The sequence below is a fragment of the Epinephelus lanceolatus genome, chromosome 17 (genome assembly GCF_041903045.1).
Source record: "Epinephelus lanceolatus isolate andai-2023 chromosome 17, ASM4190304v1, whole genome shotgun sequence".
NCBI lineage: Eukaryota > Metazoa > Chordata > Actinopteri > Perciformes > Serranidae > Epinephelus > Epinephelus lanceolatus.
The window spans coordinates 26,178,985-26,196,047 of record NC_135750.1 but is presented as its reverse complement, the minus strand read 5'-3'; the positions used below and the strand labels follow the sequence as shown (position 1 = coordinate 26,196,047).

The following is a 17,063-nucleotide window of genomic DNA, read 5'->3' as shown; positions in this document are numbered from 1 at the left end:
TCCTGCTTTAAAGTTGGGCATTTCAACACGGGGATCTATGTGGATTGACCTCTGGAGACAGTTTTAAGCGGCCATTAAAAGAACTACAGTTTCTGGCACTTCCATGTTGGCTTCATATTGGCGTACATGTAGCAATAGTTATGCATTTCAAAACAAAAACTTATTAGTGTGGCTGTAGCTTTATACTACAGGTGTATGTCGTGTGTGCTGTGTATGTGTTTTCCATGATATTGCACTGTGTTTCATCATTTTGAGTTGCATCTCTGTTGTGCCGATCTAAAAAGGAACCTGGCTCAAGAAGCAGAACTAAGTGATTCATGGCGTCAACATTACCTTTGTACGTGCTCCCGAGATGAGTTACAACAGTGGTTCGGTGGAAACATTTAATCTTGTCCTCAAGCGAGTGAATCTACCATGGAGAAACACACATGCATGTACAGATTAATAACTTAAAAAAAGCCATTTGACCCCAGTGGGTTAATTCTATGCATTAGCTTAATTGTTGCATGGGACACAAGCACAGCATTCTGTAGATCGTCCTCCGGGGATGTTTGTGAGAATGACGATGTGTGTGAGAAAAACTGTGGGAGGCGTTGCTGTGATTGTTTATAGGGTTAAACCAAATGTAAACAGATGTGCTTTGTAATTAAGTCGGTGCAGCAGGAGAGCAGTAGCTGCTCTTGCTGCAGGCCACAGAAACATGGGAATATGCTGCGTGGGATTTGCTGTTCACTTGTCCCCGTGAAGTGCACACATGGGGCCCAACACTCACTCTCTCAACAAAGCCCTGCTCCTTCAGCCGAGCCTCGCTTAGCAGAGACGTCTTCTCAGCAAGCTGAGCCTGAGGAGGAGAAGGACAAAACATCAATGTCAGTAAGAACTGCACAAGAATAGTGTGCCTATTAATGATGCATGTTTTCTTGATAATCAACTGTTTTACAGTGGTATGAATGGTGAATGATATGGATCTCTGAAACAGTAAAACCAGTGATACTGGAGCCAGCAAACTTACCTGTAGTTCTTCTGTGCTCATCTGTGCCCAAATAAAGAAGAGAAAAGGGGAAGATACAAAATTTAACAATAGAATAAAAACACAGTCAAGGGCAAAGGTGGCCAAACTTTTTTAAAAATTGTGGACCATATACAGAAAAATATAAGGAGTCACAGACAAAACAATAGTAAATGCACAGTTTTCAACCAGTTACACAGCTGGAAAATCTGTGTTACTAGACCAGAAATGCCCATTTGCCATTAAAAAAAGACTTTTTCAATCAAAATTATTATGCAACACTACTTAACATTTCAAAGCATAACATTACAATAGTTTTTGGTACTGGTGCACCAAAAGTGTTTCTCTAAATCCCATTAAAAGACCAAAAACAATAAGTTGATCCTACTAACAAGTATTATGCATCCAAAGCCTAATGAAGCCAATAAAGCTCATTCCTGTGTGCCACAGAGCTCCATAAAATATAAAAAACACATCAGTGAGCCACTCTGTTGCACAGGGTGACATGTTCCTTTATTACAATGAACATGGGCATTGTAGTTTATCTTGAGCCAACCCAACAAACGCATTACTTTCTTGAATAAGGGTAAGCTACACACAGCTCATTAGCCCCTCTCCAGTAGCTCCCTGTGGCTTTGACAAAAAATGATGAATGAATAATTCTTTTGTTAACATTTGAATTCTCATTTATCATTACTCTAGGCATAAACCGATTTTTACTCTAGCCCATACACCAAATTAAAGATATGTATAAGTGTTTTGTCAACTAAAAATGTGCATCATATGTCTACAGCCTTGCACATTTTCATCTAAATTTTGTAAAAACCCTTACTCACATTTGGCAGTGGCTAGTCTTGACTCTAGCTAGGCTAGCAATGGATTCCAAATCTAAAAAAGGGAAAAGTCTCAGAGGCGATTTAATAATGCATGGACAGATTTGTTTACGTTGCCAGAGCTGCAAAGTTAAAGTACCTAATAGGGGTGTAACAGTACACAAAAATCACGGTTCGGTACATACCTCGGTACACAAGTCATGGTTTGTTTTTTTTTCGGTACAGTAATGAAAAAATAGACAACTACTAAATATCTTCTACTTATTGGTAACCTTATCAAAACATACCACCACAGCAGTTAACTCTTTTACACAATTTTTGAATGAAACAAATATATATAAAATCCTGCTTTTTCACATTGTTTGAATGAAAATAGAAATATAAAAGTGAAAAATAAAATCCTGCTGTTTTTTTAACACATTTTTTGAATGAAAAATATAAATATACATTTCTGCTTTAACAGTTTTACTCAATTAAAATAAAAAGTATAGTGCAGCTGGTCAGCTTTAAAGCCTGCTCAGATTCAGTTTTACTAGGAACTTACTTAGCTTTCCCACTTTGTTAACGTGCAATAAACAAAACATGCTTATATCTAAAGTGCAGCTTAAACAATTTTACTCAACTCCAATGGCGTTGGTTATTTCTTTAGTGCGATGGTCAGGGAAACGCTCTTTCTTTTTAAACGACGACGATATCGTAGCTTGCACCAGATTGCTCTTTCTAGTCGTGCCGGTTAACGTTCAAACTCGGGTGGTGTCGCTTTAGATGCGTTAGCATGTTAGACGTGTTTCCAAGCACATACCCGACCGCTGTTCTGCAGTGTCGGCACACTGCTTTTGTCTTGTCAACTTGTTTATTACCATCTTCGTATTTTACCCTGAAACAAAAGTGTTCCCAAACGGAGGACTTAAGGTTTGCGGGTGGGTCTTCAGGTTCGTCAGGCTCACTTGCCATGTTGTCAAAATGCGAGAATGCGCTGCACAAAGTGAAAGCAGAGATTTACGGTCGGATTCGGTCCGTCACTCAATTATGTCCGTCGGGGAACTAGATATTTTAAATGGTTCGGCTCGCAAAAACGGAATTAAAATAAAACAAAATAAAATAAAATAATATCCTGCGCCCAATAATTCGGTACAGGGTCGTGCCGAACCGAAAGTCGCGTACCGAACGGTTCGACACAAATACATGTACCGTTACGGCCCTAGTACCTAATAAATAGCCCACTGCAGAGTAGCCACTTTGTGTTAAAACATATTAACGAATGCTCATTTAGACCTATTGCTAATGTTGACAGGCTAATTCAGTTACAGCACCTTCATTGTAAGGCTCAAATATGTTTTCAGCTCCAGACAGATATATTTTGATAGTAAAGGTTGGCGACCCCTGTGCTAGAGCAACAAATCTGCATTAATCCACTGCTGAAAATAGTTCCCAACAAATAGGCAATTTAGTCCTGTTTTGGTAATGTTTTCTAAAAACTACAGTGCCCAGTTGTTGGAAACTATTTGACAATAACGATATAGTGACCCATTGTTGAGCCACATACAGGTGGAAGAAGTCTAAAAGAGCTGAGATGGACTAACCCACTGTTAGTTTTGGTCTTAAGTTGTGTTTTTTGACAAGACAAAGAAGAATAATACCTGCCTTAGTCTTTAACTGGACAGTAAAATTAAAAGGACAAGTTCATGCCCAGTAAAGTCAGCACAGACGGTCTAAACTGGAGCTGTACTTCTCCAAGAGTGTTGGTTTGCTGTCTCTACGGAGAGACACACTGACCCACTGTCTAAATGAAGAATGGTTTGTGAGGCCCATTGTAAGGAAAGGCCTCCCTGAGCATGAACCCATACAATCCACCCATAAAGTTATTACCTCACCAGGGAAAAATGCAGCAGAGAGAGCAACGTAACTCTTTGTGTTTGTATGCATCTGGACACAGCGCAAAAGGTAGAAGAAGGGTCTAATGGCACCTCAACACCTGGGTAAAATGTCTCCCTGGAGTACTTTTGTCCTTTCTGGCCCCTCTCCAGTATGCGAGTCTTGCCTCTGAGTATTGCTGCAGTATAAATCTGAGGTCCAAAATCACGTCGTATGATGATAATTGAGAACAGGGATTGAGGCTTGCTGCTGCCTCACAATCTCTGTTTTCCAAGGGGAACATTCCTGAGTGATTCAGACGAGCTTCACAGCATCCGGCGCACTTTGGAGAGCAGCCACACGGCTGGAGCGAGACACTGATCAGAGCGAAGTATGTGAGCAAATTGTCCCTGAGCTCTTAGACGGAATCCTTCAATTACGAAGCAAGACAAAGGAAAGATAACCGAATACTGCTAAATTTTTAACTTGGATGTGAACTCTCAAATAATAAATGTATCCGAAAGGGCCTCGCGGTATGGACACAAATATGTGTCTGGATTGGGCTGTCATTCAAAACTAGTAATGCTTCCATCAGACAGCCTTTTCCCTGAGGAGGAGAGAGAGCTGAAAATAATGACTTCATACAGCCATTGTGACGTGACCTCACAATGGCTGATGATTTCAACAGAATCACTATATAAATTTAATCTACACCACCAGCCTTATATTTCACAGACTTTAATAGCTGCAGGTATGTTTTTCTACATCTGTGCAAACGGAAAAATGTGCCCAATACATCAACCTGTTGTGACACCAACCACAGATGTTTGACCTGGTGACTATACACAGGAGGACAGACATGTTTGTACCTCAGCAGCATCATGGCTCTTTGCTTGCAACTCCTCCAGTTCCTTCTGAACCTGCCACACTCTTTGTCCCATCTCCTCCTCTCGATTCTGAAAAAGAAAAAAAAATAACAAAGGCTGAGTCATTTCCTATGTTTCATCTCAGCATCACAACCCAAGTATGTCGGTCTGATCACTCAGTCAAAGAGCTGCCTTTATTTATTGAAGACCTCCCACTCATAATTATGCTCGGAGACACTAGGGGAGAAACTTTACGACCAGACGCTGACTGTTCTTAAGTAATCATTTGACCACTTTCCAAATATATATCATTCAGCAAGCGTTTATTGATGATCAAGTCAAGGTTTTTCTAGACCAGTGCTTCACTCAAACAGGGAGCTGCCAGAGGACCTCAGACACATCGTTAAGAATTTATGATTTGATTAAAAAAAAAAAAAAAAAAGTGTCATAATATTTAGTCAGCTGAGTTAGCAAGCGAGCCAAGAAGTAGAAACAGTTAGTAAAAATGTAATGAATAACAGATGAATAATTAGAAAAAGGTCATGGATAAACAGATGAAATAGTTTATAAATAAAAAGCTTTTGCTGTTGCCGGGTAGAGTTTCTAAAGTTACCTCGGTTGTTCCACTGTTGCCACAGTACTTACAAAGAACTCACATTGATACTGCCTGGTAAATGGGGATAACTACCGATAGTTGCTTGCGGAGTAAAAAAAAGGCGCTATCCTCATCCTGTTTTGGCTGCGCAATGGCTGACATACTTCCTTTGTGCAGGAAATCGAGCCTTCATTTTCCTGAGAGATTGTACCCCGTGGCAGACAGAACTGCATAGTTGAAGAGAGGCTTGTAAGAAGCCAAGGTGGCGTCATTATTCATACTTCATAACGATATGTTAAAGCAAAAAACAAAAGGTCTATTTCCGCTTTAAAATCAATCAGAAGCTGATTTAAAATAAGCACATTTGGAAAATGATGGTTGGTGTAAATGTAGGGATACCTGAGTTCATCTGAACGGGGCTGGGGGGCATGTCTGATGAAAATGTTGGAAATGAATGGTTTAGACTGGTGGTGGAGGGGTGATGGTGGTGGTGGGGTAGCTGCCAGCTAGTGCAATGACAGCTTCCAAATGATGGGTGGGGTTAATTTCCTTCTTGTTTTAGGAAAACATGTTTTTGAGCTTCATCTTTTCAGAGTACCTGTAAAACCTCCTCATATTTCTGAACAGTTCTGTGCAAATCATCCTCCTTCTTCGTAATCACCTTCCTCAGCTGACTGGCTTCGTCGCGATGGCTGGTGATGAGCTCTGCCTCGACAGCCTGGGCCTTCGCTGTGTAGAGGAAAGGGAGCGAAGCCAGAGTTAGCACATAAAAAACTAACCAAATTCATATTCCAAACCGCTCAGTCACATCCCATCTGGAACGTAACACGATTTAACCATAGAGGAAACGAGGAAACATGGCAATTCAGACGCACTGTTTCCAAATGTAATGATCCCTTAATTTTGTTCTGCCCAGTGTCGAGATTAAAAACTGTACCATGTTTCCATGTACTTATTCCACCCTACTGTTGTACATGAAAGTCAGACATAGTCACTTTGATTTTTCCATTTTAAGGCTTGGTTGCCTAAAGCAGAGGTAGACTGTAGTTACTGAGATGATTTCACCACAACAAGAGATAATATTCTCAGTCACTTGTGTCCTTTACAACACAGCTGTAAGTTTTGTCAGTTCAATTTGATGAATGGAGGATAATTTCCTCCCGCCTCACCAATGGCCTCCTTCACTGCTGTATCCAGCTCCCTCTCCTTCAGAGCCATCTGCGTGTTGAACTCCCTCATTAGCTGCTTGATGGCAGAATTGTGCTTCATCTCCACATCTTCCAACTCCAGCCTATTAGAACACATGTAAAGGAAATCTATTAATTTAGTATTGACATCACAATCACATTTTATTTTGTGTTATGACATCATAAACTTACTTGAGCCTTTTCTCAGTCTCCTCCAACATCTCTTTCTTCATGTATTCCAGGTCCTGTTCGTGCTCCTTCCTCAGAACTCGCATGTCCTTCTGTAGCCTGGCAAAGTCCTTGTGAATCTTCTCTTTCTCGCTTTTCACCTGACTCAGTTTGTCCTTGAGAGACTCCAAAGAATCACCGTCCACCTCTTGCATCGGAGAGTGGTTTTCCATCTCGGTTTGCATCGCGCTCCTGGTTTGCTGTACGCTGCTACATTCCACCTTGATCTCTGCCTCGAGCTCTGGTGGGTTTTGTGCGTGCTTAATAGTTGCCTGATGTTCCTCAAGCTGGGCATCCTTCGCACATATCTCCTCTTTCAGACGATTTATTTCTGCGAGAAGGTTTCCATTCTGCTCTTCTGCTTCTTTTAGCTTTGCCTCGATTTCGCGCAGCGCTGATTCTGTTTCTTTCAGCTCCCCTTGTTGTGCTGCATCACTCTGAAGCGAGGACAGCTTTTCTTCATACAAGTTTTTCAGCTCCTCTAAAGACCTTTCTTTCTCGAGCCTCTCATTACTCAGAATCTGCTTGAGTTGTTGCTCCTGCTCTTCCTTAAGCTTTACCAGAGCTTCCTCAAGTGTTTTTGTTTGCCCCTCTAACATTTCTGCGTGTTGTTTTCTGGATGTTTCGCCGCTCTTGATTTCCTCCAGGCTGGTCTGAAGAGCCTTAACCGCCTGCTCTTTTTCCTCGAGCTGCGAGGTTAGCTGTTTTTTAATCTGACCGATTTTCTGCTCAGCTTTCTTCTTCAGCTCTGATACTTTCCGAGCGCTCTCCGCAGACAACTTCTCTTCAGCCGCCTTCAGACTCTCCTCTTTGCTCCTGATAATCTCATCTTTCGTCCTTTCAAATTCCTCCCTCTGACTTTCAAGCTTTTCTTTACACTTTTGATTGTCTTCCTCGAGAGAGCGTAGTTTTTCGACCATCTCCTGCTCCAAGTTACCATTCTGAGCGCACTGCATCTGGGTCTGCTGCAGCTGCTCCACCAACTCCCTCTTTTCATTCTCCCTGACGCTGTGTTGCTGTTTGAGGTCTGCTGTGAGTTGCTCGCACTCTTTTGTCTTTAAGGCTAACTGCTCCTGGAGCTCACCAAGTCGACCTATGCAACTCTCCAGTTCTGAGGTGAGCCCGCTGACCGTCTGCTCCTTCTCGCTCAACACCTGGTCCATCTCAGACTTACTGATGGACTGATTGTCAATACTCGCCGTCAGCCTTTGCAGGGCTTCGTTCTTTTCAGAGATTTCTCGCTCCAGCTCATCGAGCCTGGTCTGCAAAGACGTAATAGTGTTATCATTCTGGGCGAACTTTGTCTCTGCCTTGTTTTCATACTCAGACAGACTGTTCCTGAGTGCATCTGCCTGCTCTGAAGCAGACTTCCTCTCCTGCTCTAATCTCTGAATGGTCTCCTCCATTTGAGCAGCAGCCTGTTGTCTCTCCTCTTTATACTGCTGGTTCAGCTGATTTATGGCTTCCTCCTTCTCTTTTATGCTACTTGCTAGCTGATTTTTCAAGTCACTCACGATGCTTTCCAAGTTACCGATTTGCAACTCATTTGCTTTCATACTTTCTGATATGAGTCTGTTTGCTTCATTCAGCTCCTCAATTTTCAGAGCTTTCTCGTTGATAGACTGAGAGTGATTCTCCTTCTCATGAGTTAAGGCGTTGACATGCTCCATGTGAGCATTTACCTGAGCAGTCATCTGTTCTAATGAAATGCATAGATTCTTATTCTCCTCTGTTTGCTGGCGGAGATTGTCCTCTAAAGTGCAAATTCTATCTGCTTTAGTGAGGATGACGTTTTTGAGATTCACTACCTTTTCTTGACTACGGAGCAATCTGTCTTTCAGCTCATTCAGCCTACATTCAACTCTTTGACAGAGTTCATTAGAGCCACACTCCACTTTCGACTGAACCTCCTGACAGCAATGCTCCATTTGGTTTCTGATCAGAATTAATTGCTGCTGGAACTCTGCTTCCCTGGCTTGTAGCTGCATGGCAGTTTCCTCAAATTTACTCTGCAAGTCCTCACTCTCCTTACATCTGGAACCTTCCAGTGCTTTACGCTGCTTCTCTGCTTCCTTCAACTTTCCTGACAAGTTCTTTAACTTCTCTTTGTTCTGTTCCTTCGTCTTGTTGAGCTCGTCCTGGAGGGAGTTTCTCTCCTTCAGAGCTTGGTTAAGGTTCCTCTCCACTGACTCCATTTGCTCTTTGAGCAAGGCTTCGCCCTGAGACAAACTTTCAAGCTTAACCGCTGCTTCGTTGAGCTCTTCTTGCAGTTTCTGCACAGTGGTTTCCCGAATTGCCAGCTCCTCCTTTAAATCCTTTAATTCACGCAACACTTGCTCGTTCTCCTCTTTGCCTCTGTTGAGTTGCTGAGAAATTTCCTCCAGTTCCTGAACCTTCTCCTGTAGTATGTGCGAGTGTTTCTCCGTTAATTCTTCCTCCTGCTGCCCCAACTTCTCCTGCCAACGACGCTCCAGCTCCTCAGTCTCATGCTTATGGGTGTCATGTAGCTTCTCCACCTCTTCCTTATGGTTGGCCTGCAGCTCTGACATTGCACTGCTAAGACCTTGGGAACTTTTTTGGGCCATCTCCACAATTTTCTCTTGAACTTGTTGCTCTGTCTGCTGAAGCTCTTTCTCCTTCTTCGCAAGTTCCTTCTTCATGGTCTCCTCATTCTGCTGAAGCTTTTTCTTAAAACTCTCGTGCATTTCTTTGGCCTTGTGTTTAACCTTTTCCATTTTCGTCTCCTGTGATTTCAGCTTAGCCTCCATCTCAGTTATAGTGTTTTTCATCTTATTTTCATGGGCAGCTTTTTCATCATCCAGCTGTTTTTTGAGGCAAGTTTGTTCTTCCTCCTTAGTGTTCAGTTCTGCTGTAAATGACTTCTCCTGCTCTGAGAGCTCCTTTTTGGTCTGCCGTAACTGTTGCTCTAGTTCTTGAAGCGACTTCTCTTTTTGTTGACAATCAGTCTTTGCTGCTTCCAGCTGATGCTCCAAATCAGTCAAATCCTTCTTACACTTATCAAGATCCTCTGACATCTTACTTAACTGTGCATTAGATTCCTTTAGACTCCCACTTTCCTGCTGGGATTGTGACAAACGCTGCTGCAGCTCCTCCAATTCTTTAACCTTGACATTTAATTCTTGTACCGTGGAATGTGACTCCTCTTGTAGTGTTTTTTCTTTTAGGACAAGGTCTTTAATTTCCTTTTCCCTTTCCTTTAAAACAATCTTCAACGCATTCAGCTCCTCCTTCAGGGTTTTCTCTGTACCAAGGGACTGCTCTTGCTCCTGTTTGATATTTTTAAGCTCTACATTGTGCTTTTCCACCTGATCTTGAACCCGCTTTTCGTTTTCCTGTTGAGCCACACGATGAGCATCTTCAGTTGCCACCAGCTTCTCCTCAAGAAGCTGTTTACTCTTCAAAGCCTCGGAAAGCTCTGCAGAAACTGCCTCTAGCTCTGCCTGCTTTGCATCCAGTTTCTCCAAAGTCTTCTGGTTCATGTCTTCAACATGTGCTTGGAACTGCAGTTCTTTATCTTTCAGAAGGGTCTCCACTTCAACTCTGTGTTTCTCCTTGAGCTCAAGAGCAGCATTATTCTGCTGGGTTAGGATGCCCTTGTGCTTTTCCAGCTCCTCCCGGTGCTTTTCCTCTAATGCGGAGATTTGCTCCTTGTGTTTATCCTTCAGTTCCTCCAGCTGACTGGAAAGTTCATGGGACAGACTTGATCCGTCTTGTGAGATCTTCTCCAGAGAGCTCTCCAACTCCAATACTCTCTGCAATCACATACATGTAGGTTGTTAGATTATTCTATAAAGTCACCACAGTTAACTATAAAAACAAATGGTTAATAATCAAGATATTTTTAACAGAGGGTCTGTACTGAATCAGTACAGTTATCACCAAATGTCAGATGTCGTATGCTGTAAAGCCCCCTGAGGCAAATTGTGATGTGTGATATTGGGCTTTGTAAATAAAATTGATTGATTGATTGATTGATTGGTGATTCTGTGTTGAATAAATCAATCTTCCTGTCCCTCTGTGTGTGTTTGTGTGTGTGTGTGTGTGTGTGTGTGTGTGTGTAGAGCCGAGAAGTTTCTAAATAACTACATGCTTACTTACACACATTATTCAGATAATATTAATGCCACTTTTGTTCGTTAGTTAACATGGAAATGATCAAAGATTTCAGCCTCAAACAATTCAGTCATCCCTAATTAAATGGTCTAATATTGTCCAATTAACTACATGTTTTAGAAAGCAATTATAACAAAAAAGCAACTCACAGTTCTTGCAGCTTCCAGCTCCAACTGAATCTCCTTAACCTTGTTATCAGCTTCAGTCCTCAGAGCTGTCTTCTGTAGCTCTACATCCTCCAGAGCCAGAGAGGACTGCTGTTCTCGCTCCTTGCCCAATCGCGCAAACTCCTCTTTGCATTGCTCCTAAACACACAAGCAGCGTCAGCCATCATAATTTAAAAGCGACTGTTTTTTCATCTGATTTACTTGAACATATTGTGAAATTAAACAAATGAAAACCTTTGGAACATACCACAGCTTTGTTGATTCTGGCATTCATCTCTTCTTCTTTGGCAGCCAGAGCCTCACTGTGGAGTTTCTCCATATTGGCCACCGTCTCCTCCGATGATTTCTGATAATATTAATAACATTTTTTTTTTTAAATTTTTAGATTTTTAAAAAGTGGCAGAAGTGGAACAGCTTCAACTTGTCAGACATTGTTATTACTTGATCATTTTGGCTGTGTGTCTTTGAACATGGCAACTATACGGTGACGTCATAGAAGCTAACTCAGGGTAATGCCACAAATGTCAATGTACTAATGATTTCTTAAAAATGAGAACAAATGAATAAGTATGCAGCAGATGTCACTTCCTGACCTTCATGATGGCGACGACCTCCTGTTTGACCTTTGTGAGCTTCTGCTGCAGAGTCTTCCTCTCTTCCTCGCTGGCCCTTTCAACCTCTTTCACTTGCTCCTCCAGCTGAACCTGCAGCTGTTTACGGGCCTCCTCTGCCCTCTGAGCTACACCCAGCGCTCGCTCAAGTTCTTCAAACGCTTTAAGAAAATAAACCCCACATCATTAACATATCCAGAAAATACACGCACATGTACACTTACAGTAGTGGACTCCACTCACCTGATTTCTCAGCCTTTTCTTTCTGCTCCTGTAGCTCTTCTTTCTGGGCAGTAACCTGCTGGAGCCTGGAGCGGAGCTGAGCAACCTCCTCTTCCTTCATTTCCAGGGTCTCATGCATCTGGCGCTTTGTCTCAGCAATTACCATTCCCTGAAAGCCAGCAGCAGCCCATGAAGGAAAATCATCCTATTAACTGTATGGTCTGAGCAAATAAATCGACACTGAAACTGAAGTTGATTTGATGAGTTATACCTCTGTATTTTAATCCTAACCCACTAATGAAAGGAGTATTATCAGCAAAAGAGTTTTAGCTAATATTACTGTGTTGTAGTTGTTTAAAGTTGTGCTAATTTTAACTTCTTTATATACTGTTGGGTAGTTTAAGCTACAGCAATGCATCATATTCTATAAGATCATTGTATGTTTGTAGCGTCACTGTCTTGTGAGAACCATGCATCTCTGAAAAAGTCAACTTTTCATACTGTCAGACAAACAGCCCTGTTTTCAGCTTTGTGACGATGCATTTTCCAGCTGATCCAAGAGGGTTTATTTAGCTTAAGAAGTATGAGAGTTTTCTTAACCCATAAGGAACACTTTATCCTCCAGTTTATCACAAACATTCAAACACACACAACATTCATGTCACATCTGGAGATACATGGTTTTCACTTGACAGGAAGGAGATGGAAATGTGTAATCTGAGAAGTAACTACAGCTGTCAGAGAAATGTAGTGCAGTGAAAACTACAACATTCACCATTGATATGTGGTGGAGTGTACAAGTGTCTCTAATTTGTACTTAAGTACAGTACTTGAGTACATGTACTTGGTTACTTTCCGCCACTGCCCTGACTCAAGCTCAAGTGACTGTAACTGTTTTCGACTTTAAATGCTTTCAGCATTCCTCACACAGATCTCTTGAGCTGCTGTCCATCCTGCAGAGCTGGGGTCAAAGTTTAAGAGAAACAACATGGGACTTTAAGGTGTCTGACTTCTTTACTCCGTGGCAGAGTAAAAAAACATGTCATGTCTGAATTTATAGAACCGTCAATCAAGATGTGACTAAGGCATTAAAAAAAAACCCTTCTTACTCACCTTGTCCTGCTCCAGCTGTTCAATGAGGTTCTTGGCATCACGCAGCTGAGTGATCAGCTTTGTCTTTTCTGTTGTGTGCAGCTCCTATAAACATAAAACATTTGACAATATGTCACACACTTTACACTTTTACACACATTTATGATTTTGATATTCATGTCCTCTCCATACTTTGGTCAGATAACTTCAAAACGTTTTCTGCACCACCCAGGATGCCTCACCCACAAGCCAAATAACCAGAGAGTGTACACAAGCCCAGCTAAACCAACAAGTTGACCCAAATTACAGCCCTGTTTAGCAGCAGTGGCATGTAGGAGCTGTGTTCCTGTGGCACCGCTGTGTAACCAGTGGTTTCTAAACAGGAAATGCTGGGCTGCATGTATCTGTCAGTTGTTTGATCTATGTGTGCTATGAGGTAGTGGTGTCTATGCAAACTTTGGGTTCACTGTATCTTGATATTCAAAAATGCATATAACACATTTAAAAAACGCATAATTTTACCCAAATACAGCATACAATACTCTGTCAGCCAGACTGTAAATAATAAATTCAAAAATCCCCAAGCTGAAGGTCTGGAATCGTACACAGATGGTCTGTTTTATGGGATATTTGTCTGAGGCATGGGATGAGCACAGCACAGCCCAGCAGGTCCAGGATGCCTTCATGCTGCTTAAGAGGGCTACACGCCTGTTAACCTCTGCTTTTCCCGACACAGGAAAGCCCTATTTCCAAACAGACTGCAGATTCAACACAAAAGCGATGGCGAAAAATGAAAGCAAGTCAATCAACATACAGTCACAGACGAGCTGTCTGTTATCACAATGTCTTTGTAACAACAAACATTTGTTATCAGACGCTGCAAAACATCAGAGCGACCACGGACAAGCTAAACAAGCCATCATACCACTGAAGCAAAATATTTTGAAATCAATGAAAACAACGGTTCAGTCATGTCGCGCTGACATGACATGAACCCTCATCCTGGAGTTCTGCCAGAGAATTTGGATGTTTGGACTCGGAGAACCACAGAGATCCACTGTGTCACTGAGATAATTGAGTCACATTATCAGTGGGCTGTTAAGATTTTGGCAGACATTTTGCAAAACAACATTAATTACCCTGAGCACACTGTTCAGTCATTTGCAGCATCTCAGGCAAGCCTCATTTTAATCAAACCACTTTATAATTACAGTTAACCACCACATCAATTTTTAGTGAATGGCTGTCTTAAGGAAATTGCTTTGAAATATGTGGTTGCTTTGTACTTTTGAAAATACAGACAAAGTGATAATGAGTATAAGCAGACATCATGTAAAATTTATAGCTCAATTTGACTGAAAAATGTCATGATATTAAAGTATGAACATGGTCGACACTCCAGTATCATTGCTGTGAAACACAGGTTAGCCACCTTCATCTTCTCCAGCTCCTGCAGTCTCTCCTGCAGCTGCTCCTGCAGAGCTTCATTCTCACTGCCCAGCTGGATGCCCCGCTCCTTGTGTGTTCTCATCACATCTTTGCACTTCTGCAGGAGGTTTTCCTGCCTCTTCACTCTCTTCTGCAGAGCCTCCATAAGTTTGGTTGGATCACTGTTGCCCTCTCCTGCCCGGAAAATAAAATGCACTGGTTAAAAAATAACACTAACCCTTAAAAGGAAATGATTCTCAAGTCTCATACACAGTGAATTCATTTTTTGCTTTATCACCTTACCAAAGTAAGAATACACATAAAAACTGTGTTTACCCTCAGTGACTTCGGCCTCTACTCCTTGCTCCTTCAAAGGACTTTGTGTGGAAGAGGTTGAGTCTGAATCTGCATCTTCAGACTGCGGGACGTCACCCTCAGGTGGCACAGCACCCTCAGAAAACCCTTTAACTCGTTTCTTCAAAAGAGCAACCTGTTAAAAAGAGCAAAGTCCATAGTTAGTGAAATATGGCTCTAACTGATTGGGTTAAGGGCTCAAATCTGGCATTAGTCCATGCATGCTAATTTTGTACATTTAACTTTTAGTGTGTTTTTATTTACACTGTTTTGCAAATATTGCAGTTAACTCCTGCCTCTGATTAACGTAAAATGTATATAACATTTATTAGTTGATCACTGCAATAAAATCTGCATACGTAATTCTTTGTTAATCAGTCATGTTGATTCAATATCCTGTATAGGATATGGATTTAGATTTGTCTCAGTATAGTTTGTGTAAACAGATCAATAATCTGTGTGTAATCTGTAAATATAACATCTTCCATAAATACAAAAAAAAAAAAAAATTGTAAACTTACAAAAATATTCTGCAAACATAAAATGAAAATACAAAAAAACATAATAGTAATAATTAAATGAAAGGTATTTGTGAATATCTTCCTGACATTTACAATTTTCAAACAGGCATTTGTAAATCAAATTCTTATTTGTGAATTAAAGAGACATTTGTGGCTCTCAATTCTATGTTTCCGGATTTGCATTTTACACACTGTGTTTTGAGACAACCTTTCTTCCAGTCTGTACAAAATTCACTTGTATAATTCAGCCATTTTCGAATAGCACGTAATCACCTCTTGACGGCATTCCACACACAAGTAAGAGCATGCAATCATTCTTTGACCTGTCCCTTCTATTTTTATTTTTTTAAATCAGCGATAAGTAATATGCATTAATTATTTTATGAAGATATTGTGACACAGTGAGTTTTATTGTGTGTTTATTTACACACTTTCATATACATTTCTGTTTTAGTATGAAAGGCAAGAGAAAATTTGTGGGAAACTTTCGGGTTCCAATATAAGCGGTGGGCTTGCGCTGCTTCATCAGTTGGTAGTTACCTAGCCACAGAGGGCCAGCCAATCATCCTTTATATTTTTCAATTATAATATTATATCTTCATGTATTTGCAGACCTATATTTGCAAAATATTTTTGTGGGTTTTGATATCTTTTTTTCTATTTGTGAAAGGTGTTCAGTATTTACAGATTGCACATTTAATCACAGATAAGTAGGACAAAGTAGTAAGACAAATCTAGGGCTGCACAATAATTAAGAATTTTTTTTGTGGATACACAGATCTGTTTCCATAGTATGTGTGTTGGTTCACTAAATGTGATTATGGTTGGTGATGCTTTTTTAAAGTCATATTTGAACATTTATCAAGTATTATATGAAGACAGGAAGAAATTTCCACCCAAATTTGAGTCATACTTTGCTGGCTTGTAATTCCTGAAAGCTTTAGACTTTGTCCCAAAAGCATATATATGTCACCTTTCAAGTACCAGCACTCACCTGTGTCTGCAGTACAGTGATCATCTGGTCTTTCTCTTCCAGCGCAGCATCAAACTCGTCTTGTAGGTGTTTCTTGGCCTGTTGGTCCATTTGAAGCTCCTAGAGATCGTTCAATATGTTCACTCATACGGAAATATTTTTTTTTTATCAAAAAGGAAGACAGACACTGACCTAGGGCGACAACAACATTCATAACATATAGCCATACCTCCCGCAGCTCCCCTATCCTGCGGAGAGCTTTATCTTGACTCTGACTGAGGATGACCTGAGGGGAAGGAGAACAGAAATGGACATCTGATCAGTTCAGGATGATGGAAAAATAAATCCTGGGGAAAAACATTGTATCAAAACTAAAATATTAGCCAACATGGTGGAAATTACCTGTGTTTTTTCTTTATCTCGCTGTACTGTACGGTATGCAGTAACCAGCTGTATGGTGAAGAAGTGGAGGTATGTGAAAGGGGAAGAAACAGAAAGAAAGAAAGAGAAAATCAAAAATGAGAATGTATCAAACTATAGTCACACACTTCTATGGCTATACACTAAACAGATGGACAACTTGACATTTGAATCTTCTTGGAGCCATTTCTCTGTGCGACTCTCACCTCTGAGTACTTCCCTCTGTACTTCCCCAGGCTCCTCTCCACTCTGAGCAGCCGATGCAGCAGCTGCTCTTTGGAAAGGGACTCTGCACTTCCTGGTGGCTCCTCAGCCTCACTCTCAATATCTGAGGGGGGGTCATATGTGGGGGCGCCTGGGGAGTCGTTCTCTCCCAAAGGTGTCAGGGAGTCACGCGATGAGCTTCGGACCAGGTTTTCTTTCGAGGGAGAGCGGAACAGGTTTTCTGCCCGACTGGCACCACCACGGATTAACGACTCCATTGAGGGAACTCTTAACTGCAGTTTCTGGGCAAACGACTGAGTCTCCTCTCTCTGTTGGATCAAGAAATTCCATAAAAAGCTCATTTT

General features: G+C 41.3%; 1 protein-coding gene across 3 annotated transcripts in view; it reads right to left on the bottom strand.

The window, feature by feature from the left end:
* The window catches only part of golga4 (golgin A4), a 30,211-nt gene that overhangs the window by 5,404 nt on the left and 7,744 nt on the right, over positions 1-17,063 (bottom strand). For 2 of the 3 annotated variants that reach the window (XM_033612917.2, XM_033612919.2), the window contains 18 exons: positions 16,701-17,027; positions 16,477-16,524; positions 16,304-16,360; positions 16,096-16,194; positions 14,563-14,716; positions 14,231-14,421; positions 12,820-12,903; positions 11,728-11,875; positions 11,467-11,645; positions 11,121-11,219; positions 10,856-11,011; positions 6,537-10,345; positions 6,327-6,448; positions 5,756-5,886; positions 4,566-4,652; positions 1,013-1,033; positions 773-841; positions 334-409 (listed from right to left, as the gene is read on the bottom strand). In XM_033612917.2, coding sequence (XP_033468808.2) covers positions 334-409; positions 773-841; positions 1,013-1,033; positions 4,566-4,652; positions 5,756-5,886; positions 6,327-6,448; positions 6,537-10,345; positions 10,856-11,011; positions 11,121-11,219; positions 11,467-11,645; positions 11,728-11,875; positions 12,820-12,903; positions 14,231-14,421; positions 14,563-14,716; positions 16,096-16,194; positions 16,304-16,360; positions 16,477-16,524; positions 16,701-17,027 — 5,857 coding nt within the window. The remainder of the gene's footprint in view (positions 1-333; positions 410-772; positions 842-1,012; positions 1,034-4,565; positions 4,653-5,755; positions 5,887-6,326; positions 6,449-6,536; positions 10,346-10,855; positions 11,012-11,120; positions 11,220-11,466; positions 11,646-11,727; positions 11,876-12,819; positions 12,904-14,230; positions 14,422-14,562; positions 14,717-16,095; positions 16,195-16,303; positions 16,361-16,476; positions 16,525-16,700; positions 17,028-17,063) is intronic. The other variant, XM_033612918.2, reaches the window with a different exon arrangement.